This window comes from Ixodes scapularis, unplaced genomic scaffold (assembly GCF_016920785.2).
Source record: "Ixodes scapularis isolate PalLabHiFi unplaced genomic scaffold, ASM1692078v2 PGA_scaffold5__190_contigs__length_132052651, whole genome shotgun sequence".
Lineage (NCBI taxonomy): Eukaryota > Metazoa > Arthropoda > Arachnida > Ixodida > Ixodidae > Ixodes > Ixodes scapularis.
In genome coordinates, this window is record NW_024609880.1 from 77,064,825 (window position 1) to 77,091,051 (window position 26,227).

Sequence of the window (26,227 nt, forward strand, 5' to 3'; positions counted from 1 at the left end):
TCTCGTTAGTGTTACTATGGAAACCTCCGTTCCTCCCAAACATTTTTCATAGTGTCAGTCGCCCAAAATGCCGAGACTAAATGCATATATTTACCCAGTCCGTTCCCGAAAAGTTTGTCTACATAGCGGGTCCCATATTAACGAGAAATTAATATATATTGGGTAAGCTGGCCCAGAAATAATGATGGAAATGATAGATTAAACAGTGCTTTAAATTCCAAGCAACTAAGATTTGACCGATGATAAATTAATTCGTGTTATTCACTCGTTTGTCTTAGCATGTGCAAGTACCAGCGAGAAAAATACACACTTGCCTGTCGTAACATATGATAGGCACCTGTTTTCCTCCGCCGCTTTCCTCACACCTTGCCACTTCTGTTCCGTTCGTTCTCTTCCGGAAGTTGACGTGCATACGTCACGTCCGGTTTGTCTCGTAATTGGCTATCATCCAGTAGTCAGTGAAAAGGACTCGCTCCGAAGTCGTCAGCCAGGCCAGCCTCCTGCTGCTGCGCAGCGCTCTATGTATCAGAAAACAGAATGAAACGAGCGGCGAACGACGAGGTACTCGTACGTTTCATTGTTAGCAGATATAAAAGGGAAAGGCAACGCGGTACCAAGAACTCAACTTCAAAGCCATGCTATTACTGGATGCACACTACCTACGGAACGTTGTCTTCAAACTCTGGGCACGGATATACAGTTGCTGTCTTGATGTACCGAGCTATGTGTATTTCAGCTCTTTAGTTTTAGTTTACGTCATACACTGAGGATTGGTGAGGTCGAGCTCTTCCCTCGGTTATTTGAGGAGCCGTCATCGTCTTGGGCACTGGGTAAGTTCAAAGACATTATTGCACTCACGTAGGTTTTTTTTGTTTTGTTTTCAGTATTTGAGCACAGCTTGGACGTGTATAGGCACCAAAGTACGATTTGCAAACAAAGCACGGAAATAGATGAAGCTGGTAGGGAAAACTTGAGAAGCAATCTTCTGGAAGGGTAGAAGAGGGGCTGGCAACGCTGCACCGGATCGAACGTGATTTATATGGGCTCCTGTTTAGCATGCAATTTCCGCGGATTTTCGCTTCGAAGCCCCACGTCATCTACATCGTACTGTCACGACTATTTCTTCGCGTAATCGCGGAAAGGACACAAGATGACTAAATTACATTTTTTATAGTCTGGTGGCGCAGTCCTGGCCCGGCAACTCGACAAACCGCGTGGCCCGCCCGAAGGCTAACACAACCTGGTCGTCTCCGCTGAAAACCGAGGAGCAAGGGCTCTCCAGAGTTTTCGTAGCCGGGCAGCAAGGCTAACACACAGAGTTCCCTGTTGAGCTCTCAATCCATCGCTCTCCTCATAAAAAAAAAAAAAATTCTTGCTTTGTATGTTTATACAGCCTTGATCTCGGTACGCCTCAACGGGTGATCGATTTCTTAGCTGTGGATGAGAAATTGGCCAGTGCAGCATAACCGCTAACCTGGGGTTTTTAACATGCATCACGCTGTAGTGATTACACGAATGCATGCCGGCATGAAACTCATCCAGATCGGAACGGGCGGGGGCGGTGGGGATCGAGCCCAGGATGTTACCAGCGCAAACTTTCGCTTCACGCTCCGAGCTGTGACGCGTTGGCCCACTTCCTTCCCCGCTCTCCTCATCGGCCCTAGGCCCTCCGTGGGGCCCGAGAAGGGACGTTCGCCTCCTCCAAGATCAGTGGAGCGAGCCCCCTGTCTCGAAACACAGGAAACCCGTTCGCACACCCCCATCGCCTTCTGGTGGACCACCAGCAAACGAATATTTTATTTCCACGTAACAGTCGACACAATTCATGAAGCGGCGTCGAGAGAGACCACCCGCAAGTACGTGAGTATATATTTACGAAATCGCTCATCCCGAAAGGAACAAAGCGACCTCCGCCGGAATAAGCCTACCCAGCAGCGCCAAACCTCGAGCCCCGAGACCACGCGCAACGTCTCCGAGAACGTGCTCGTTGCGCAAGCCACGTGCCTCGTGACACGTGCCCTACGGACGCAACCCCCACTCCCCGACAAACCCGAAGCATGGAAGTGATCGAAGTGGAGGCCGAAGACATCTCGTCAGAAACCATGCAGGGGCCGAGATGGCTCACTACGTACGATAAAAAAAACCCGAGGACAGCCGCCTCCGGAAAAGCCACGAGAGCAGCCATCGCTGCGACGGAGCAACAACCAAGGAGCGCCCCTACGCCGGCCGGCGGGAGCGCCGAGACAACCGCAGCTGCCGGCGGAGAACCTCAAGGTCATCCTTCGCCCGCGTGGCGGCTTCGACGCGTTGCAGCTGCGGACTGTTGCCGCGCGTATGAAGGCCTGCTGCGCGCAGCGGCGATCAGCTCCGACGAAGCGTCCAGCGATACGCTGCGCGTGAACATCAGTCAGAATATTCTCACCATGAGCACGCCCAACAGGGAAAACGCCCTCAAATACAGCAAAATGACCAACATCCGGATGAGCACAGAGGACTACGAGGCGGCGGCTTACATAACTGCACCCGAAGACACCAGTAAGGGAGTCATCCACGGCATACCCCGCATGTCGTTTGCCTGAATGACCGTGTGAGGAGCGCAGTTTCCAGCAGCAAATATTGTTTTCTGAAATTATCTGCCATTCGTGTGAGGCGGTACAGTTGCGACTAGAGTGTAAAGAAAAAACTGGGCCCACAAAATTTAGTTAATGTTTCATTTCAGTGCGAGAAAGGTTTTTTTACTCTATTCAACCTAATATAAATCTTGATGACAAACACATTGCAAGGCCAAAAACCCAGTGGTGATCGTATTTCGGCGCTTGAGCTGAAGGATTGCACAGAAAAGATACAGTTACAACGTCGAAGCCGTGACAATCGTCTTGCGGTCGCGCGATTTGAAATAAAGGTCGCGGAAATGTGTTTTTGTGAGTCTAAATTACTGTTTCACGTCATTAGACACTTGTGAACACTTTTTTTTAATCTTTTATATTATTCCCAAAAGTTGTAGATACTGTCAAAATATGAAGACTTTTGTTTAATTGCTTGTTTGTTTCATCTCACGTTATCATCCACGACAGGATGTACCAAAGACTCTCTTTTGGGCTCGTTCCAATCACCTTTAAACAGCTTTTCCTGATAAAGATATCAGAACGCCAAAGCAACCTACAATCTTCAATATTTTATATGCACTGGCTTAAATCCCCCGGAACATAAGACAAGCAGAGAAGACGTACCTTGCATTGAGTGTGTCAGATGTCTCGCTATGCACTATTGTGTCTTAATTAATAAATAATGTGTTTTACCAGCCGAATGCACGAGAAAACTGTCACCAAGAACCGTCACGAAAACCATCACGTCAAGTTTCCTGCTTTATTTACGGAGAAAATATTCTCACGTGGCGCCCATTTTCAAGCTTAATTTACGGGGAAATTATCGTCGCGTGGCGTTAATCGCCCCGCTAAATTTAGCGGGGAGTATGAAGTCAGGTGACCACGCCATGTGGCGTCAAGTCATGTGACATGAACTTCTGCGAGGTGGTAGTTTGCGCTCAGCACATTTTGTTCTCCACGGCCTTTGTCGGCATGATTATGCTTGTATAATATTTTTGTTCTTTTTACTGACGACCCATTACGTTTCTTTTCCAGGAGAGGCATCCGACCATGGATTTCGAAGAGGCCCTCAAGTCCGTCGGAGGCTACGGTTTGTTCAACAAGGCCATCCTAAACGCCCTGTTGGTCATCAGCGCATGGCACGCCGTATTCTGTTACATGGGCAACTTGCTCGTGCACGTCACTCCGCCAAGTCAGTGGTGTTTTCAAAACGACGTCAATGCTAGTATTGTGGACGTGACATCATTGCCCAGGGGAAAATGCCAGATGATGATTCCTTTGCAAGGCGGTGGTTACATGAACGCTACAATGTCAGGAGACGACGCTATGACCTGTCCAGCTGGATGGAGGTACGACAACACGGAATTCCTGACTACGGTTACCATGGAGGTACGCAACATATGCATAAGCATATTCTCACATCTCTAAGCCGTGACGTGAATAAAAAAAAAAAGTTCAGTAATTGCTCAAGTTCATTCATTTTTCTTTGAGTGTGACTTGCAGCCCTTCCGTTTGTGTGTGTGTGTGTGTGTTTCACAAAGTACGTGACCAGAAATATATTAAGTTTTTAGTTCGATGCAGATCACCTAGACAGTTCCATCTCAAGCTCTTGCCTCTCACATCAAGAATATTTTGGTAGTCAGGTGTCTAGGAAAGGTGTAACAAATTTAGCGGTGCGGCCTATGAAAAACAGCCCCAGGGAACGAACTCAAATTGATAAATAAATACTGACCAAACTTAGCGCTGGGCTTTCCTCAAAATTACGTGCCAAGATTAAATACTAATGTTTTTGCAACGCAAGACTTTGTCGAGGTTAAAGCGGGATAGACATGGTAACCCTTGAGAAGGAGACAAGAGACGGACAGAAAAGAAGCTCCGAACTCAACGAAAGATTTGTTTAAAAAAAAAATTCTTATATAGGTCCACAACCATCAGGAAACAACGCTGCCTGGAGGTCACACTACACACCTGGCTAGTGACAAATCAGCTCGAATAAAATATTTCTAAAACTAAATATATCATTTTCAAGGCAAAAAATAAGGCACTTAATTATGACATCGATATAAAATTTAATCCTAACAAATTAGAGAAGGTTAAATCCATGAAGTTCTTGGGTGTACGGTTTCACGAGAGTTTGCACTGGACAACTCAAGTATCTAAACTAAATTTAACCCTCTTACGATCAATCGGCATATTACATAAACTAAGACTTTTAACACCAACATGGCCTAAGAGTCGAACTATACTGTGCACTTGTGCTTTCTCATCTACATTACTGTTTATTGGTATGAGGAACAATATCAAAAAGCAAACTTGAATAACTTTTAGTACTAAAAAAACGCAGTTCGGTTCATTACATGTTTGTGCTATAATGATCACCACATACATTTATTTTAAGAAGTATAATTGATTTACTATCCAACAGTTAATAATTTTAAACCTTGCAAAAGCAATCTTCAATTCTCTCAAAATAATACGGCGTCAACAGCTTAAGACGTGTGGAATATGATAGAGGTCAAATACGTACTAATTATGACAAACATAGCAGCAATTAACACGACTTCTAAACATGCATCCACAAAGTTCCGATATATCAACAATACCAAAATCTGCAGATGCATTTATAAAAAGAATAACGGATTATATTTTCGAGCATGTAGGCAATATTGTGTGGAAATTTTGAGTTGTTTCATTGTGTTAGAAACGTACACCTGTCTCGTTATTTTTGTTTGGTTTTTACGTTTCATTTGAATACATACTGTGTGTTCTTTGTAAGAGCTACGCCGCTCCGAAACTTGTATGGAGTACGGGACCAGGGTCAGGTGTTTTAAAACACCTTTTGTCTCTGCCACCCCAAAATAAAATTGCAATTAAATACCAAAAAAAAAAAATCACAAAGGAACAAGATGAGCACTTCGACTACACCCACTCTCCCGCAACCGACGTGAGGACACTCGGTCGAAGGGACACAGGGAAACATTAAACACTACTTTGAATGCCACCCTGCCCCTACTCCCTTCTGCGTTGACCGACCCGGGGTCACTAGTTCGAAGAGCAAAAGGAAACAAAAAAGAAGCCACAAAAAAAAAATGTAAGTGTTAAGAAGCTTTCTAATAGGGTAACAATCCTTATTCCGGGAAACCATGAACGACTCCTTTACCTAGACGTTTATAAACGTCTCTTTCGTTACACAATTTCAGTGTCTTGCCGAACATCACAACAATTAATTCACTGGGACGTAGGTTTGGCCAACTCGGAAGCTTCACTGCAATTTTTGACAGCTCTCTTGTCCCCTTGCTCCAGAGTTACAATGTCTAAAATTTTGTTATTCATAACAATGGTAACGTATTGACAAGCTATTTTCGAAATCCCAAAGAATCAGCAGATAAGCCGTCTACATTTCACAGGACAGCATCATTTTGAATGTTACACCTTTGGCCATCTCTTGGAATTTTTATGTAACTCCTTATCATTCTCACCTTCATATCGACGTCCTTACAAATGATTGCTTGTTTGTCAATTTCTTTGTGTCTGTGATTATCACTCTTCCCCTACAACTCTGTGTGTCATCTTGACTTCTTGCGTGAACTGCGTTCAGATACAGCTTACGAAATCGGCAAATATCGTTCATACGTTCCAGATTGTGTGATGGCGTCAAGCTACAGCTGTCCTACTGTTATTTCTTGCAGAACCAGTGGGTCTGCGGTGAAAGCCGGAAGATGTATGCCGTTCACACAGCTTATTGGGTTGGTTCTATGACAGGCAATCTTATCGCTGGATATTTTTCAGATAGGTACTCATTTTTTTTTTACTTGAACAAATATTTGTGTCCCAACAATATACCATTTTTCGTGCTATTGTTTTATTGTTTTCCTGGTTTTTTACATATTTTTTTTCAATATACGCTTTCTAGGAAATTATGCAAACACTGTTAAATCTAAGGATCGAGCTTGCTTTCATTTAAAATGTATGCGAAATATAAAAATAAAAATAGAACTTTAGATGAAGATCTACTTAAACATGCATTGTTGAAATTCTTGAAATAGAATGTTATGAACAAGTGGATTATTGGATTACCAGGTAGCTTGTGCTATCCAGATTACAGCCTCGATGCAATTGTCAAATATAAGGTCTTGACTTTGAAATTCCATTTTCCAAAGGTGTGTCTGAAAAAAAATGTAACCTGCTATTAGGTGACGAGGTAACGTTATTTAGCTGAACGTGCCATGAAGACTATTCTCTACAGTGCACTCCAAAATATCGTCTCTGGAGAAAAAGCCAATGTAGTTGTAATGTTGTTATTTTAATGCGTTTTGCGACACTTATTACAACAGGCGCATTTATCGAGGAAACACAATATCTATCTTTGTTTTTAATAAATAGTTAGATCTCTTACGAAGAAAACACTTAGATAAACCACAGAGAAATTTTGATATATCTAGCTCCCGCGATGTCTTATGCTAAATAATAAATTAACAAATACGTACTTAGAGCGGGTTCCTGTGAAATCTCTGAAGTTACATATATAAGCGTAGACATTTATTAAATCGTGGTATGTTTCTCAGTAAAACATTATTTTAACCGGAGCAAAACATTTTCTTTCGTATTACAAGTTGATCATGAAATAAATGGGATTAGTTCGTGCGACGCTGGGTCAAACGTTTTGATACACTTATGACTTTCTTTAGTCAAAGCACACAGATAATTCACTTTTGAAATCGTTACGGTATCCGGACGTCATATTTCACCGGAATTTAAAGGATTACACACTTAAATTAACTGACCGCCCCTAAAACCGTGCCGAAGTGTGAGGAGTTGACGCTTACATGCTATAAGTGGTTGTTTAGATTGTATCGGTGATCCATTTGCTTCGAGTACGACATGAGGAGAGGTTTGTTAATAATTACCGATTTTAGGCCTAGGACCATCTTTGCGCAGAGGCCAACGCTGCAGCGTTCTTTTGTTATTTCTGTTGCTTGACAAGTGAGACGATTTTGTGAACAAACCACAGAAGCGCTACACAAGACTCTAGCACACTCGAAAAATACAAATGCTGAACCCGTCAAAACCAGCTTCGCCACAGATTATTGATGCGCGAATGTTCTGTAGATTTAGATGCTTTAGGCATTCATTGCCCTGGGGCATGCAGCCGTCTTTTGTTTTGACGGTCGTGGTTCGAACTGGACTGTACGGGGCTCGTAAGGATGCGGAGCGGTTTCGCTGTGCTCTTTCGCGCCATTTGTTCGCTCGTTGCCTCCACTGGCTCTCTTACAAAAGAGAAAGAGTCTTCTGGCACGCTTCCAATTACACGCCGCGGGAGCGGGACACGAGGGGATGGATTGGCTGTGACGGTGGCACAGCGCACGCGATAAGGTCAAACCGAGGTGCAGCGACGACAACGTTTGCGCGAAACCGCCGACCCCCAGGAGGAAAGATACGCGGCGGTCGTGGGAAGCTGTCGTGGCCGCATCCCAAACCGCCGACGCCCGGGAGAACAGATGGACTGGCTCTCCAAAGACTTCAGTATACGGAACGTTGCCAGGTTGGAATTCCCATCCTTCGCTGAGTCGGGACCCCTGCGCTAAATGCTAACGCATTTCGTCGAGAATCAGCGTAGCGACAGCCGCGATTTCCGCGTAACGTTTTTATTTTCAAGTGGCACTTGCATAAGTTTTGAAGCAATGCAGAATCAGAAAAACCCTGTTTCGTGTAACCTCTGGGACTATAGCGACTCTAAGAAACGCAGGATGTGACTTATCATCCTTTCTCTTCTTGCTTCGTGATTGGTTCTTCGAATCTTTTCTCGGTTCATGCCACAATCTGATTGGTTGCTCAGAGATGACAAGATGCGCGGAACTCGCCGCGCCTTGATTTTTTTTTAAAGCTGTTAGTGATTACAGGCCTTAAGTTCAACTTTACTCAACAACCTTATAATTCGTGGTGACATTCACGTGACTTTCTCCTCGCAGAATCGGCAGAAAGAAGATATCCATGATGCTAACGATGATCGGTGCCCTCGGCAATGTCTTGGGGGTCTTCTTCACTGGATTCCAGAGCTTCGTAGCTCTACGTTTTTTCACCGGCATGGGTTCGGAGGCTGTATCCGACACGGCGTTCATCATCGGTGAGCGACGTCTTTAAAAAGTGCACAATCGTCGTTGGTTTTATTTGAAGACAACCGGGAAACAATACATCCGCGCACCTTTGCAGCGCTTATCCCTCGGGTGAAAAATGCCGAATCACTGGGCTGTGAACCACGTGCTGTGAACGGATGCGTAGCGTCTGATAATCTGCTGAAAGGAGCTACTGCGTATGGTCGGAACACCTCCACAACCCAGTGGACAAAAAGAAGAGAAAGGCGAGAACCACGACTAACTGCCACTAAACACAGGGGACTAGACGGACGAAACCTCCGGTGTCCCGGACGGACAAAATTACGGAGCAGCAAATTGATGTTCGAGGCAAATTTTTAGAAACCACACGGGTGATTATGTATGAATGCGAGAGCATTTATCGTTGCACACAGCCAAATTAAACGGGGAAACTACATTTGCGCATAGGTCGCGACGTCAATTTTTCCGCTAAATTTAACGGGGGAACTCGCCGGTAAATTTAGAGTCGTCCTTAAGATCGCCCTAGAGGTTGGTCCTTGGGGTCGTTCTCAATTTCGTCTTTTACGTGGTCCTCTAGGACGTCGTCCTCGACATCGTCCAAGAGGACGACGTCGCAGACGACACCTAGAACGACCTCTAAGGCAACTTCTAGGGCGACCTCAAGGACGACCTCTAGGATGACTAATAGGAAGACCTCACAGGCGACGTCAAAGACAACCTTCAGGACGACCTTGAGGGGAATCTCAAAGACGACCTCTAGGACGACCTCAAGAACGACTTTTAGGACGATTTCAGGACCACCTCTAGGACGCGTCCTCAGGAACGACGTCGAGGAGGACGTCGAAAGAGACGACGTCTGAGACGACCTCTAGGACAATGTCGAGGACGGCGTCAAGGACGACTTCAAGGTCGTCAGGTCCCTCGAAGAGGGTTCGAATGTGAAGGGGTACGTACTGCCGGAGGCTCCGCATACGCGCGGCGCATGGGGTGTAAGCACAGTGAGCTGGAAGAGTCTTCTGCTCATGCCTACTGCGCATTAGGAGGCCAGATACCAGATAGACAGAAATCTGCGATGAGTAGCTCAATAATGCTAGCGCATTAATATCGCAGTAAAATGGCAGTGCGCAGAAGGCAATTATTGGAATTGTCTAACGAGCCCAATGGTGTCAATCAAGTATGTGCTTGCGATATCATCAGCTAACCCAATGAGGCGCAGTGAACGAGCGGCGAACTCAAGTTTTTAGCATGTTTGTCGGTGTTTCTATAGCCGCAGGTTCATAGTAGCGCATCGAATCGAGTTATTACGATTGGGATTGGGTACATAATCACGTGCGTCCATGTTTCTGTGTCTTTGAGTCTTTGGCTGTGCTCTGACAATAAGGGGAGACAAATTATAGTACCTCGAGAATCACATCGGTGAAACAATCACTGTTACCTTCAAAGACAGGATAGCGAATCACGTCTCAGGGCTCCTTTTGCACTTGAAATTAAGCTTTTCACAGGGACGATGGGGGGTTACGCTAATGGGACAAAACCTTATCACTGGCCAGGTTTCTTCCGTGGTGGCCCATCAACCATTCCCGAGCAACGTTTGTGGGTCGTCACCTAATCGACGCCCGATCGGGTCGTGCTTCGCTCGCTCCCCAAGAAGTTACCCAACACAGTGCGCGGTCAAAACGGTTTACTGACTCACAAAGTCGAAGAGTCCCCGTCCTCCGTCGCTGTCGTCCGTCCGGCCGTCCGTCCACCGCTGATCAGTCCGGAGTTCACCTGTTCACGTGCCACCCCCGCGATCCATGAACGGGGGTGACACACCAGGTGATAAGGCTCCGGGGATCCAGGAGAGCGCGGGAGGTTGGCCTGGGAGAACGGTCGCGGAGGCGAGGGGGAAGCAGGGAAGACGGGACCCAAGGGAGCGGCCGCGGAGGGTCTCTACAAGTTAACTTCGCCTAGAATATTCAACGCCCATGCCACGGTGGAACAAGAGAGGTTTCGAATCAAGTTCCAGAAAGGGGGTCGAAATTCCACTCTGGCTTCGGGCCTCCAATCGGCGGGGCGCTGCCGGGTTGGGGCTCGGCGAGCAGGCACGGTCTCGCGCTTCGCGGCCTTAGAAACGTGTGAGCGAATAAGGACGGTTCCTTGAGCTCATGTCACGCTGTGTCATCTCACGGCGTTTTTCAGAAATGGGAACGAAACGTGGACACACTTGCTCCGTGGCGAGGCGGCTCCTTTCGGACACACCTTTCACTTCTTCCACCGTGGTCTATATCCTATATAATTTCCACGTCATTACGTTAATATCTATAGCGCGAGCACAAACTGAACACGAGTGCTGCGTCAGAGTTGGGCTGGACCTCGAGTCCAGTAAGTGCGTCGAAAGACCATCAGCGTCGGGCTTGGCCCAATTGCTGGTCGCCATCATCCGAGTGTGTTGTCACGTGGGCGCAGACGACAATGTTCGCAGGCTTTGATTATTCGAGGCGGTGCTGACAATGCGCGATCGAACTCGTATTCTACTGCGCAGTAATGGAGTACACGGTTTGCGAAAGGAGAACGCTCGTGTCCTTCATCTGGGCCCTGTCTTGGACCCTGATGGCTTCTGCGTTGCCCTGGTACGCCTACCTACTGCAAAGCTGGAGGGGAGTCATGCTTACCAACACCGCCGTGGACGCGTTGATGGTCGTCGTCATGTGGTAAGGCGGAGCTTTTGTGGCTTATTCATCCGCTTTTTGCGCGAGTTGATAGCACACAACTGACACGCCGAAAGTCGGGCGACAGTAAACATCCGATTCTTCATGTATTTTTGTTCTAAAGCACAAGATTATTGCATTTTACGTTCAATGACAACTCAAGAAGCGCACAGCGTGGCGCATCTTGAAAGCTTTATTATTGCTACGCAGCTAATAAGATTGAAGCCTTATCCAATAAGAACACTGAAAAACAAATCGCGTGGCAAAAAGCGGGCCCATATTTACCATGCCCTGCGTTTATTGAGCTTTCGGTGGCTACAAAGGTTGCCCTTTTACTCTTATAGATTCAGATGACGCGGCATAATTTGATTCGAACTTTCTGCGAACCAGATGCGACCACACCCCTAATTATTGGCGAAAGACTAATTGTATAAATGTCCACGCCCCCTTTGAAAGACGCACACAATTTCTACGGGTCTACTGTCGCGCCAGAAGGTGCAAACGGACTGTGTTTTCTGCCATTTAATAAAGTATTAAAAATGTTACACGAAGAAAAGTAAATTTGGGGGGAGGGGGCAGTTCCACAGCCGTTTAAGCAGATCATACATGTCGTGGTCTCCTGCCTCCTCAGTTGGGTGCCGGAGTCATCAAGTTGGCTCTTGTCTGTGGGACGCAAGGACCAAGCACTCGTCCACTTTGAAAAGATTGCTCGCTTCAACGGTCACACGGTCTCTCAGGAAGACCTCACCAGGCAGCTTCAGGTAAGTACATAGCTGGATGAAATATAAAACTGGACGAACAAAATTAAGGTAAGGAGAAAGAATAAACAGGCAGAACAAAGAAGACCCTGCTTACATCTCTTCCAGCTACCGCTTAAGCTACATCGTGCACTGAACATTTCGATGATGATGCCACCACTGAATTATATTATGTCGTTGCTAAAAACCCCTGTGAAAAAACGTGGAGACCGTCACGACTTTGTGACGCGAACCCAGAAAGGTAAAGGTTAGGGTAAAAAGTAGAAAACACGCTACAAAAATGTTGGCGTCCCAGACTGCCTAATTGCTGGACGCACACTGCCATGTTGACAGAATTTCGTTCTTGATTTGTTATCATCACGAATAGCAATTGAAAGCGATTGGAGGTGAAGCAATGTGAATCCTCTTGAGGGTCATGTGTCAGTGATTTCTTAACCTGTCACCAACTCTAGACAGCATGGCTAATTCCTGACAGCAGGCCGATTCCTGCGCTGTATCGTCTGTTTGCGTCCCGAATTTGTGTTTATTCTTTCCGGTGTTTAAGTATTTACCAACACGCTCGTTTTTTAATCTTAATCAAGTTTTGTGAGCTAGATGTCTTGTCCTCGTCCGAACGTCGGCCCAACCGTGTTTGATCCTAACAAATTCTTCCAAGCCGCCTGTTTCATCTCCAAAATGAACTTTCTGTGTTTACGTCTCCGAGCACTTGGGCTGTGTTTGAGAAAGAGCAGGCCCCATCTATCGGTCGACTTGCTTCTGGGATTCCACTCCGACAACTGGGCATCAAGCTACAGGATTATGCAGATCTCGAGGAAGGAGATATCGCTGGAGTTGCAGCTGATGAGTAGGATCCTTCCCGGCCACATGACAGCGCTCTTCGGACCGCGATACGGCTCACACCCGTCGTACCAGTTCATCAAGCAGTCCGCTGTTCGTCTCCTGGACTCTGCTTGGATCAAGATCCTGGCTGAGCTCCGCTCCTTTCATCAGGGGAATTCACCCGTTAGGCTGGTTCCTCCTGTGAACCTCTCAGACAAGCAGCTTTCTCCGGACACCGTGCGACTCCTTTTGCACGGACCCAAGTTTGCTCCTGACCTGCCCGGATCACGAGTGGATCAGCTGGCCTCCGTTTACCAAGTCGCCGCCTCCATCCCGGAACAGGACCGCCAGGACTTCGTTGGGTCTGCAGTTAGGGCCGTGTGTGCCCACCCACCTCCTCCGCCAGGCAAGTCTTTGGTGCGTGCGGCTGTAGAGGAACTCCGAAGCTCCAAGCTGAAACTACTGGAGTCGGACAAATCGGGAGTGTTCGTCATCGTGGACGAGGGATGTTTTGATGAGAAGGTGGAAGCCGCCCTGTGGAAGAACTTTATAAAGTTAAAAAGAAGACCCTCGGGGTCCCTCAGGTCCGAAGCCAAAGATCTTTGCATGAGTTTAAACCTGCCCTCCCTGAGGAACGCGATCGCCTCTCCAGCTAAACAGTATCTCACTGCGTTCTTCTCGGCCAAGACACAAAAACCCGGTGTCCCGCTTCGCAGCATTATTTCCGAAAACGGATGCTGGCAGAAGAACTTGGCCACTTTCCTCCTCGGAAACTTGTCGTCCATGACACTCTCCCAGCCTTTCCGTGTTAGTAACTCCACTGAGTTGATAGCCCAACTTGAGACCCTGCATGACTCTCCCACACCACGAGCAATGTTTTCTTTGGACATAGACGACATGTTCTACAGTCCAGACAACAAGTTTCTATTCGAGTCCGTGAACAACGCCATTCACGAACATGGAGCCTGCAAATTTCAGAATTCATCGGGAATACCTGTTAGCGGTTTCATTACTCTCCTTGAGTTGTACCTTCGCTCGACACTGGTGGGGTACGAGGGAAGCGTTGACACCCAGAGGACAGGCGTTTGCATAGGCTCCTGTCTGGCCCCTGTGCTGAGCGAGATTTTCCTGATGTATGTGGACCGGGATATTAGAAGCGGAATAGAGGAGACCTCGCCGGAGAGCCGGGTGTTCCGGTATGTAGATGATTATCTGATCGTGTATCCGAAGCAGACCTCTCCCGAGTCTGTCATTGAGGCCTTCGCTCCGAGCCCCACCGGACTCTCCTTTAAGAGAGAGGACCCGTCTGAAGACGGTCTTCAATACTTGGACCTGAACCTGAAGATGCGCTCTGATGGGATATGCTGGGAGTTTAGACAGCGCACACGAAAGCCGGTACTGCCCTTCACGAGTGCCCACTCCAAAGCAGTTAAACGGGGCCTCGTAAAATCGCTCCTAAAATCCTCTGGAACCAGGTCGTGCCCCCATCTCTCCGCGCACGGCGTGCTTCTACAGACAGAGAGGCTAAAGAGGGCAGGGTACCCTGAAGACTTAGTGGCAAATATTCTAAAGACGCTGATCCCCGCCTCCCGGGCACCGCCAGCCGCTCCTGTTCCTCGCAAAAAACGTTTTGCAGTTATCCCCTACTCGCACAACACCGCACATCGCCTCAAGGAACTCGCCTCTCGCTTCGAGGTAGGGGTAGTGTTTAGCTGCAGGCAAAAACTTCAACAAATGTGCAGAATGGTGAATACCCCGCCCTCCACGACCCAGTGCAACAAGAAGCACGGACAGCAGTTTGTTAAGTGCAGGAAGGAGGTGGTTTATGCCATCCCTTTTTCGTGTGGCGGGGAGTATATAGGGCAGACCGGGAGGTGCCTAAATGACCGCGTGAGGGAACACTCGCGGGAGGTGAGCGAACCCCCCGACAACTCCATGCACCCAATAGTTGTACACCGTATGACGTGCGAGGGTTGTTCGCCCGATACGAAGGTACGCGCGTATTGGAAGCACACCGGCAGAGATTTGGCAGGGAAGTCGCCGAATCGTACGCCATCAAGAGCTCGGTAACTAACGTCGCCTCGGCCTCTCTGGCCCTTTCCGACAGGGAGATAAAATTCCTCCGTCCCGAACTGGGCGGAGGGGACCGGAGGCCTTGAGGGAAGGCCGCGAATAACCCGTTTTTTCCCCTCCTTCGTTTCCACCCCCCCCCCCCCCCCCCCTTTTTCCTTCTCTGCTCCCTCCCCAGCGATGGCCGTCGTTTGAACGGAGACGAAATAAATGTCGTTGAGAGTTATAAAATGAAAGAGCTGTATCGTCTGTTTGCGTCCCGAATTTGTGTTTATTCTTTCCGGTGTTTAAGTATTTACCAACACGCTCGTTTTTTAATCTTAATCTTGAACAGCCTAGTTAGCGTCAATATATATAAATGACGGCGTCCGCTTTCACTGCGCCCAAAAAGCAGAGTGAAAGAAGAGAGCGATGTCTGAACAAGACCAGCCAGAACGGCAAAAGTCTGCTTGTGGTTCAGGCATCTCCCGGCTGGAGCACTGTCTGTTTGAGGCCTTCGTGCAGGAGCGGTTCCACGAAGCGCGGCTTTGCAAATGTGTGCGAACAAGGACGACTCCTCAATTGGCTCTCATCGGCCCCTTCCATGCTGCGCCATCTCACGGCATTTGTCAGAAATACGAGCGAACCTTCGGCACACTTGCTCGGGCCGGCGCCGTTCAGACACCTTTCTATTCTTCCACCGTGCTCAAAAGCGTTTTTCAGTAGCTTAAAACGAAATGCAAATGTAATCTAAGCTGTTAGAGTCAAACGTCTTGTTATAAAACTGAACGTTTGCAACCTGTTTAAGTACTTATTTTCGAGCGGCAATAAATTATATGAAGCTTACGCAGGTTTAATTTTTAATGACTGCACAATTTATACGTTCTTACTTTACATGCATGTGAGCTCATGAACGTTTTACTCAATCGCAGTTCCCTCTCAGTGACGTCAACTTACAATCATCATCAGACAAGGCCGTCCCGTCGTTTTTGGAAAGTAGCTTAGCCGTCTTGAAATCTCCTCGCATTCGAAGAAGAACGCTCCTCATATACGTTGGCATGTAAGTGCTTTGTTTGGTTTTAGCTCCGTGTTCAGTGGGCATTTTAAAAAGATACACAAATCACGTTCTTTTTTTTTTCTTTTTTTGCGTGTGTTTACGAATTGCGGAACATGGGAAATAAGAGTCCGCCAAAGTCAATAGTGCCAGAAAATGCAACAAAGACAAATTTATGCTTGTTGCCATATATAAGATCTTGATGCAATTTTTTTAGAAATTTGAAATCGACAATGGCTGTCCGAATAACTAGATTATGCCACTCGCCTTCATGCACCTCCGCTAAGTGTCCTATTTTTATTGCGCATTTCCGGAAATTTATTTCTAACATTTCATTCAGATGACTTTAAAGCTTTTGTTACTTTCTAACGAATGTGTAGCTCCTTTTACGCCGTCCATGAGCCTAAAAGCTTTTTTTTTTTTCAGGACACGTTTTATTTAATATTTTTTTTTTTAAATAACAACTCGTTGGCCGCGCAAATGAGGACTTAGACGCCAAAGCCCTACTCGCCGACATTTAATAACAGTTCTACGAAAGCGCGTAACTAAAGCGACGTTTTTGAATATAAGGCTTTTATAACGGTGCCCCTAACCTGTGACCTGGAGTACAGAGACAGTAAAACTCCACGCACTTACGTTTGTGCCTGAAGGCGACGCCGACTCAAACTCTACATTCACGGATTATTTAAGAACACACAGGGCGCGGTCAATAGGATTGACCATTAAGATCGCAGAATTTATCCATTACGAACGCCGAAGTACGAATCCCGAACCAATAAGCGTAAAGCTGATAACATCGTGCTTTTCCTGAGCTGACATTGAGCATAACAATGGACAATATCATAGTACGCCGTCTTAACGCAAAGAAGACCCCAATCGGTAATAGACTTTTTCCGTCTGCAAGCAGCGGTACTCACTTCTACACGAATGATGTTTCTATCCGACCAGGTTCATCATCTGCCTCTGTTACAACGCCAATGCGCTGGAGCTGGGCAGACTTAACGAGGACATCTACGCTTCGTACTCGCTGGCCCTTGCCTTTGAGTTCCCCGTAAATCTCATCTGCATCGCGGCCTTGGACGCCTTCGGACGTCGGTGGCCAAACTCGCTCTTCTTGCTCATGGGAGCCGTGGTTGCTCTCGCCATGGGACTTCTCCGCACGGGTAAGCAGCCACACAACTTCCATACCCGAAAACGAACTTTTTTTTTGCTTGTTCCAGAAGTATACTTCATGAGACTCAGGTTTCCAAAACTTTGTTCATGTCTTCACTACACCGGGGAGGTTTCGTAGATCGTTTTTCACCATCCCCCCACGCTCCCCAGACTAACGTGCATAACGCGTCCTCATTTGTAGTCCCGTGACTTCCGCCTGACGATACATTAAGTGCCCCGCGATTGCCTACCCAGGTAATCGCGGGGTAATAAGGTCTAGATAATAAAATTGCAGTTTCTACATTTATGAGTCCGAAGGGAAACTCCGCAGCTCTGTGGTTGAAGAACAATGAGTGAAAGCAATCGTGACCAATATTCCTGAGAACATCCTCGTCGCGAATGTTTGGTTGACCTTTACGAAACCGAAGTCTTCAATAACAAATATTCTATTTGAAACAAGTAACGGGTTTTCTTGACGATGAAGCGCCCCTAGAAGTGTTGTCAAATGATTGTCAGTGCTGTCTGCAGATGCCCACTGGTGATCGGATATCCAGGGCATGCACATTTGTGCGATATATAAATTGTATCGATTAAATTTTAACAAAAATTGTTTAACGTAGAAGACAACAAGTAGAAATCGTTACATTAAAAAAACTAATACCTTAAAATACGTTGCTTCTTAACTCTACTAGGAACAAGAAATAAAAGTAAGACTAGCGCCATAATCGTTTTTTTTTTTTTTTTCTTAATTTTTTAGACAAAGTGAGCACAGGGCACAATAGCCTGAGCAGGTATCTCGCGTGCTAAAACCGACAAAATGTTTTAAAACACTTTGGATCTAAAATGGACGTAAAAATCGGCGCTTGCACGTAGCTCTTTAAACTCTTCGTTATAGATGTATTTCGCAGGTGGGTTCTTCCTTGTAAAATTACGAGGCGTAGCTCTCTTTCTGTAAAAAGTATATATAGGGCCAAAAAACTTGCCATGGTCAACGGCGGAAGGCGACGCAAACGACCGAGTCGAGTGGTGGGGCGCGTTTGGCGCACCTATTGATAGATGGCGTTTGGGAGCAGCGTCGGACAGAGCCGTTTATACTGAGAGAGTTTGGCCGATGGGCGGAGCTTGTTGGCCGCTAGAACAAGCGGATTTCGTGATAACACAATATGGCGTTACCTCTTTGTCTTGTTCATTCCTGAAAAATCGCGTAGAGTTCCTATGAGTCAGAGCCACAATATGGCGGACGGAAGTAGTCATCCCCCGGTTGTCAGACTACGCTGCTGTGGTTGTCAGACTGTCATAATCTCCTTAAGAAGGCCAAACTCTCTCAGTATAAACGGCTCTGGCGTCGGAAAGTGTGGACGGCCAGCGAAAGAAAGCAGACGACATGCAGACGACATCCGTCGGCAGCAAGAGCATCGTCGTTACGTAGCCGCGTTTACTTTTATTTTTGTTACTTCAAGTTTTGCTATCATTGTCCTCAATTATTTTCTAAACCAAAGGTAGGTTTCAAAAGGGTTATGTTCATTTTAATGGAGGGCAGTCTCGATATATTTTTTTTTTTAATCAAGCCGGAAAAAGGAGGTAGCATTCCGCCACTCGACTCGGTCGTCTGCGTCGTCGTCCACCTTTAACCCGGCAAGTTTCTGGCCCTGTTTTTTTTTTTTTTTTTTTTTTTGTTTTTTTACAGCAAAGGAGCTACGTTTTTGTAATGTTACAAAATAAAACCCACCTGTGAAATACACCTTTGACGAAAAGTTTAGATTGCTATGTGTAGGCACCGTTTTACTCACCACTAATTCGATTTGTGCAGATGAGCTATACGGCAAGGGGGACATAGTATATGGGACTTATCGTAACGATATGTTGTCCAATGAATTAAATTGTGTTAATTAAAGTTTTATTATGGAAAAGAAACATATGGTTATAATTCAAAATTGGCTTTGCGTCATCAGAAACCACTAAATCAGTCGATATTAAAAAGACCCGGAGCACGTGGGAAGCACGGTGCAGCGCTAAAGTTACCGCTCGTGCAGCAGGAGCATGGCTACCGGTGCGATTTTTTCGTCTCTCATCATCCGCGTTTTCTCACCCCAGCTTTGTGCCAGTTGCACGAATGCATGGTAACTTTAGCGCACTACTGCGCTTCCCACCGTGGCCTAGGTGCTGTGACGTATACTGACGTCATAAAACGAAGCGCGCAGGCCGTATAGTTTCTAGATGGTGGTGATCACAATCCGCTACGAGGTCTCGAACCCTGCAGACAACGCTAGCGGCGCGCATGCGCAGCACAGCATCTTCATTGCAGAGAGAGAGAGAGTAAAGGGGAAAGACGGTCTACGAAAACTCCATTTTCAATGTGTTAGAATTTATTGCCCCGGTGCTTGCAGCCATCTTTGGTTTGGACGGTCGTGGCTTGGACTGGACTGTTTTCGTGAGGTCGCGGCGCAGTTCCCGCCGTGCTCTTCGGCTGCGTTCGTCGGCTCGTTGCGTCCACTTTCCTTCTTACGTGAGAGGAAAAGTGTCCTCTCGAACGCTTCCAATGGCGCGTCGCTGTTGACGCGTCTTCCTCTTACGATGGCGCCGGGACGTAGGCACTTGGTTTGGCTACCCCGGTATTCACAACGTACGCGACAACGTGAAACCGGGGCACAGCAAAGACGCCGTTTGCACGAAACCACCGACACGCGGGAGGAAAGATTGGCTCTTTCGAAGCTCTTCAAAGATAACAACAGTATGCGGTCATAAACTATTGTCTTCGGAGAGCTTCGAAGAGCCACTCTTTGCGAGGTTGGAATTCCCATCCTTCGCTGGGTCGAAACCCCTGTCTAAATGCTAACAGACTTCGTCGAGAATCAGCGCAACAACAGCTGCGACTTCGGCATTTCTTTTTTATGCTTTTGCGGGCATTTTATTCTCTTGGTGCTGGAAAGAACTGACGCAACAAGCTCGACGTATCGTAGAACACCGTACCGCACTGAATTTAATCGGCGACGAAACAAAACTGTAAATAAAGGACTTTGCACCACCTAAGAGATATCCAGATTTTAACTGTTGTCGCAAAGAATTTGGGTCGCTTCATGAACATTATCTGCCCTTTCTCACTTTATCAAAAACAGCATATTTTTTTTTTGTAACTAAATAAACCGTTCAAAATGGCATTTAAAGGGTATGGGCAACCTAACTTTAAAGGCGAGATTCTGAGCGTCCACTGACTAATAATATCAAAGTACCTAATGAAACCATAGATGTATTTCGGCTTCCAACTTTCTAATCCGCATTTTGTGCGGCACGACAGGAATGTAGAATATCCTTGCGCTCTATACTCTCCTGGAATTCAAACAAATTTCCACGGAGGTCATTGAAGCTTTAAAGAAGAAAACATATGCTTCCTGGAATCCTGAAACTGGTAGCCCAAGTGTCGCAAAGCTCTAGTCGAAACTCTGGCTGCAACTTGAAGGCTTACGGGTGGTTCTTTTGGAACTCCCGTGAAGTGTGGAGCATCGGAGTGTATAGAACATTGCAATGCTAACTAAAGTGTAATACATAAAACAATTCGGGTTTCTTTGTATTTATTTTCCCCTAGGTTCGCTATGGGGCATTATGGTCATGTCTGCCCTGTGTTCCATGTCGTTCGCCGGAGGTGTGAACATCACTTACCAGCTCGCATCCGAGATCTTCCCTACTGTGATCAGGGGAAGAGTCGTGCTGATCCTGTCCCTCGTATGCGATCTGGGCGCTTTGGCCGGCACTCACGTGGCATCCCTGGTGAGCCATCCTGTGGTCGCGGACAACACCAAAAACATAGGGCGTGGTTTGTTACACAAAAGCTTCTGTGATTCGTTCTTCGACGTCGTTATCGGCCAATGCCGCAAACTCATTAGCTGCAGAACGATAACGAGATGCTCAAAACTGGCCCCGACGCACGTTTCTTAAGTTGTCAGTAACGATAGAAGTTCCCGATCCTAGTAGATTTTATATTCTTCTTTACCGCAATGACATGTATTTGCTTAACATGTATTTTCTTGCTTGTTAACTCTTCTGTCGGTTTCCACTCCAGCAACTAAAGGATGCCGCGGTTTCGTGGGCTGCTAGAGATGATCAAACAAATTTTGGGAACCGATATTCCCGACTCCAGCGACCTATAGGGGGCGCCACTATCGGGCAAATATGGCGGTCGGATCCAGGTCGGGCCGTGCCTTGTGCCAGCTCAACGCACAACGCTGGGGCACCAGCAAGTAAGCATTGGGCTCAAAATTGGTTACCCCGTGTTTTATCTTCCACGTTTCGAACCTGCGGCGATGTGTTGGGGTACCTAAGCGAACTTCCAGAGGCTTGACTTTCTTCGAGGAAACGAGGAAAGGACTGCCCAATGTCCTTCCACGGTGCTGATGAACGTTGAGAAAGAAGAATGTCTGGCTCACGCGGTTACGTAGGTCGCGTGCAGAGCAACCTGGGTCACAAGGCGTTACTACGGTTACGACACAGTCACCGGTAGAACTGTACTATCGCGCAAACCACCGACAACATGTAAACACGGAAGCCAGAAGAGACGAGCAGAAATCGCGAAGGGACCCGTTCCGGCCAGTTCAGTGTTTTCCCGCTAAGTTCTGTTCGCTTTGCTGGAGTCGCGAATAGGGAGTATTCACTGGCGGCCATAGCTGTGTGCGCGACCGCTGAGCGCGTGCTGATGACGAGCTTCCACAGTTCTTTTGCGACGTGCATTCCGCACCATCAAGATTGCCGGTCTTAGTAGCCTACTAATGTAAGCTCGTTCTGAGCATGCGCTCTCAACATCGCCCTCAAATGTGGCATCCAGTAAATACCCCCTATATTCCCAACAAAAAAACCATGGGCCACTCGATTTTTAGGATTATTTACAATGCCCGAGTCCCACTGAAGCCACAAACAAGCTTGTTGGTGTTGGTTGTTTCTTTTTGTCGCTTTAGTGGGACTCGGCCTTTGCTGCTCGTGCGGGAGTAGGTAGCCCTTCTATTTCTGTGATGAATAACGGAGACAGCCCTCCATTCTCACTCACGGCGCCAACTTTCCAGAACCGCCAGGCTAAGCCTTCATACGACAGCGTCCGGCACTTGCGTCTCGTCCCTGTCGGCAGTCGCTTTCTTGGCGACGCTGGCATATATGCGCCATTAATCGGCGATGTCGCTTGCCTTCTTGAACACATAAATTTATATTGACGCTGATGTGAACATCTAATAATCCACATAACTGGTTCTTGCGCGGTGAAGTCTTGCACCCCCAAGAAACGCCTAGACGCCTTTTGTTCAGTTTCTTCCTGAATCAATTTTTGCTCTAACGCGATGAAAAGGCTTTCAGGCAATATAGATCCAGTTACCGTTGGTGCCCTTATCTGGTGGTAGATGTAGAATTTTTTTGTCACTCGTTTTGTGTTGATGTTGCTTATAATTACGCCAGTCAGCAAACTTAAACACATTTTCTCTCCGCCGCCGTGTATCCCGGCTTTCTCTTCTTCGTTGAATCTTTTATCGCAACAGCCATCTCAGAGAATCTACTCTATCACCTCCTCAGCGTATTTTCTCCCGTCTTCTTTTTAAATTACGGGGAATTTCTTCGTCCGCAGTGTTTTATCAAATGTCTACATTACCACTGGCAGTAAAAGACGGGAATACACTGCCTGCCAGACGGTTTCTATAAGTAACGCTAATATATTTCCAGCAGCTACTGCCCTTTTCCCCTCTAACCCCTCAAATTAGATTACAGAGCTGTAGTGTCGCGTTATTCTTCCGTTAATTTTTTTATATTTATATGCTTACCCACTCCCTTGTGTAATGCTCATTGCGGGTCCTCGAAGATAATAAATGATGATAAACAATGGCGATGAAACAACGATAGCGCCTTGTTCTAGTCAATTATACTCAGATGAAATAACTCGTTTTATGTAGTGCACGAATAACCAGATTACGAGTCCATGTAAATCATTACAGCACAACTGTTTCCACATGGTGTCCCTTCCTCCATATGCAAACGCATCCACTATTAGACCAGCTCGCCGTCAATCCCTCTATAGATAAAAAAGTATGTCTCTCATATCTTCAAGAGCACATGTGATCGGCATCGCAACGCATGATTATGTGGCAGTTTTTTGTTTTCTTCTCCTTGCTCGTTTCTGATTTTTATTTGGCTATGGTATAATGACGATGCCAAGGAAGAGACCTCCTCTGTCCCCCTTTTCGTAACAGGTGGAATACGACAAGTTTCTTCCGGTCCTCGTGATCGGGCCTCTGTCGTTCGTGGCGGCGGTGTGTGTGTTCTTGCTGCCGGACTCCGTGAGGCAGCCCCTACCGCAGACTATCGAAGACGGAGAAAACTTTGCCTTACACCAGGGCATCTGCTTCTGCCCCGCATTCCCGGAAGGCCGCCTCCCTGGGCACCGCGGGTAGGAGCACGGAAAAAAAAAAAAAAAGAAGACCATTGAGAGCTAAATAAATGCAGGGGCGTGGCTTGTGATGTTCCTGCTCCGTACTTGGTGACACGATGCGCCCTTATCGGTTAATGGCAGAGTCCTGTAGTCTGCGAACGATGATAAGATGCTTGGTACTTGCCACGACTTGCGTTTTTAAAGCTGTCGGTGAATATAAATAATGAAACCTTAATTGTAACGTTGTTTGATACGCACCTCGTTGTCCACTGTGTGGGCCCCACTTCTTGCGTACCAAATTCTTCACGCTGTAATCAGACTGCGCCAAGGGTTATAAACAATATGGCTTTTTGGGTTTTCGAAGTGTCTAGCGTTACGTCCGACGTAACCCAAGTTACGTCCAAATCTCCGCCTTTCCTAGGTTCACGGGGGAGGCAGAGGAGGGCGGGGGGGGGGGGGGGGGGAGGGTTAGGTATATGGCGTTTCAGTGCTCCTTCCGGACGTAACGCTAGCCACAGCGTTTTGTTTTCTTTAAATACGTCAGGGCTTTACAAACGCTCGTGAAGCTGGAACGCCTTGCAAGTTAGAATAGCGCCCGATCATTTAGACTACGACGGTCAAAAGTATTAGGGAGTTTTCGTAGACCGCGTTTCCCCCTCCGCTAAGCCCTCCGCTACGAAGCAGTCGCTACTGCGCCGGCGCGCCGATGGCCTTGACTGTAGAGTTCCGGCTTGCGTAGCTGGTTGCGGAGAGCCGTTGCGGGACAGCGGAAACGATATACGAAAACTCCCTATTAACACGTTTGTTCGGTGTTTTTCGCAGCGTATATGGCTAGGACCGGGTGTTCGCACTGCAAAGATTATACACCCACAGTACTGATATAGAACTAAAGACAACGACCACCAATTCTTGGCTCTTGAATCTGATCGACCTACGGGCTTGAGGAATTAAAAAAAGACAGACGAATTTCATGCATCCGAATTCTGCTTCTACATAAAAACGCAATCTAAGTTAGATAGGCCTGTTTTTCCTGTACCGTTAAAAAAAAAAAAAAACGGAGCAGCAAATGGATAGAACGTCACAGCGGTTGCACGACGCTTGCCAAAGTTGCACCATTCAAACGCGCGGCCTTGACCGGCTTTCCCAGCAGCGGGGTATAGAAAATATCACAAATATATGACCCTACCCTTCATAAAAGTTTCCTTGTGCCTACATTCCTGCAAAGCACCTATAGAGCAACAGTGATATGCGAAGGCAGCTTACCGAATTGCGTTGCTGAAAAAAGAAAGAAAAAAAAAATTACTATTCGAAGACCTAAGGCTGCCCCTGTGCTTGCCGTTCCAAGGGCTCATGTCACGCTCACTATCACCATTGCATTATAGACTTTAACTCAAAGCTATAGTTGTGGCTTTTGTTGCTATTTTATTTTTTTATTTTTTATTTTCGTCATTTCACAAATTCTTAGGGCCTCCATCTGAATGCCTTTTCTTATGTAAAAAAAAAAGAAAAAAAAGAAAAAAGAAAACGAATGATTAGTTTTACAGGGCAGTATGTCAAAATACTGCTAAAATAGCTACTTCTAGTTAAACTTGCATATTCATGCATTAGTGATACTGTGATGTTTTCGTTGCTCTTCTCCAAAGTTTATTTAATTAACTACATTTGCGACCATTTAACTAGCCAAACTTTAGCGCCCTCTCTTCTACGCAGCGCATAGAAGGCAAGTAATCGCCATTTACTACGAAATTAAGACGTCAAATTACAATCTGCTCTGGGGTTGTCAGTCTGAAGTTGGCAGCGAACTCAAGAATCCCAGTGCTGGTCTCAATTTTGGGTACAAACGGAATTTGTACCTTGTTATTCCTGGATTTTCTTTCCTATATCAAAATGCGTGCTTAAACTCTCCAGGAGCCGCAAAAAAAAAAGCCCAAGTTTTTTTTTTTTTTTTTATTGAAAAAAAAAAAAAACTTAGAAAACACTACCAAGGAATCTGGTAAACAGCTTATAAGTATTTTCCGCCGCCGACAACCGTTAAAAATGCTTTGTTATTGGTCACCTACCTATGTGTGATACATATTCACTGGTTTTTATTACAGGACGGCCTCGATCACGACGCCGACAGCATCTGACTCGCCAGTCGTAGTAAACCCTCCAGCGACGTTTAAGTTGAGCACAATTGCATGAAAGTCATTGGATGCGTTTCGCCTTGCTTTTGTGATGATCCTTGCATTATTTATGCAAGGATCATGCAAGAGCCCCCTCCTCCCCTGTTCTCTTTCCCTACCCTATATATACAAACTTCGGGTTAATAAATGTTCTTTGCGATTTAGAAGTTGTTGCTTGTCGTTTTTGTATATCCCTTTCTCTATTCCTCATATTCAGCATGATTTATTCATCCGCTATCAAATCTTTACAGGTGGGGCTCGGGCCAGTTGTATCTTTGTAGCCACGGAATTTTATACGCATATGTAGACCAATCAAAGAAAACGAAGCAGAGAAGAGAAAAGCACCTGAACCGTTGATCGTTCAATGGAAACAAAGCTGCTTCAGTGCTCATTGTTGGCAGACGGTAAACCTGCTGAAGGTTTA

The 26,227-nt window shown here is 46.5% G+C and overlaps 1 protein-coding gene across 1 annotated transcript; it reads left to right on the top strand.

The window, feature by feature from the left end:
• The first annotated feature begins 785 nt into the window (after positions 1 to 785).
• On the top strand, positions 786 to 25,966 carry LOC115333096 (organic cation transporter 1). The gene is made up of 11 exons (XM_042294354.1): positions 786 to 830; positions 3,642 to 3,995; positions 6,296 to 6,399; positions 8,576 to 8,730; positions 11,244 to 11,412; positions 12,041 to 12,170; positions 15,968 to 16,095; positions 17,038 to 17,252; positions 20,825 to 21,006; positions 23,460 to 23,656; positions 25,735 to 25,966. Exons 2-11 carry the CDS (start codon positions 3,657 to 3,659, stop codon positions 25,820 to 25,822), a joined length of 1,707 nt encoding a protein of 568 aa, XP_042150288.1. The 5' UTR covers positions 786 to 830; positions 3,642 to 3,656; the 3' UTR covers positions 25,823 to 25,966.
• Positions 25,967 to 26,227: the final 261 nt, after the last annotated feature.

Coding starts and splice junctions, on each gene's coding strand:
- LOC115333096 (XM_042294354.1), top strand. CDS start 3,657: ATGGATTTCGAAGAGGCCCTCAAGTCCGTCGGAGGCTACGGTTTGTTC. Junction 8,731..11,243: donor CGACACGGCGTTCATCATCG/GTGAGCGACGTC, acceptor TCTACTGCGCAG/TAATGGAGTACACGGTTTGC. Junction 17,253..20,824: donor CATGGGACTTCTCCGCACGG/GTAAGCAGCCAC, acceptor ATTTTCCCCTAG/GTTCGCTATGGGGCATTATG.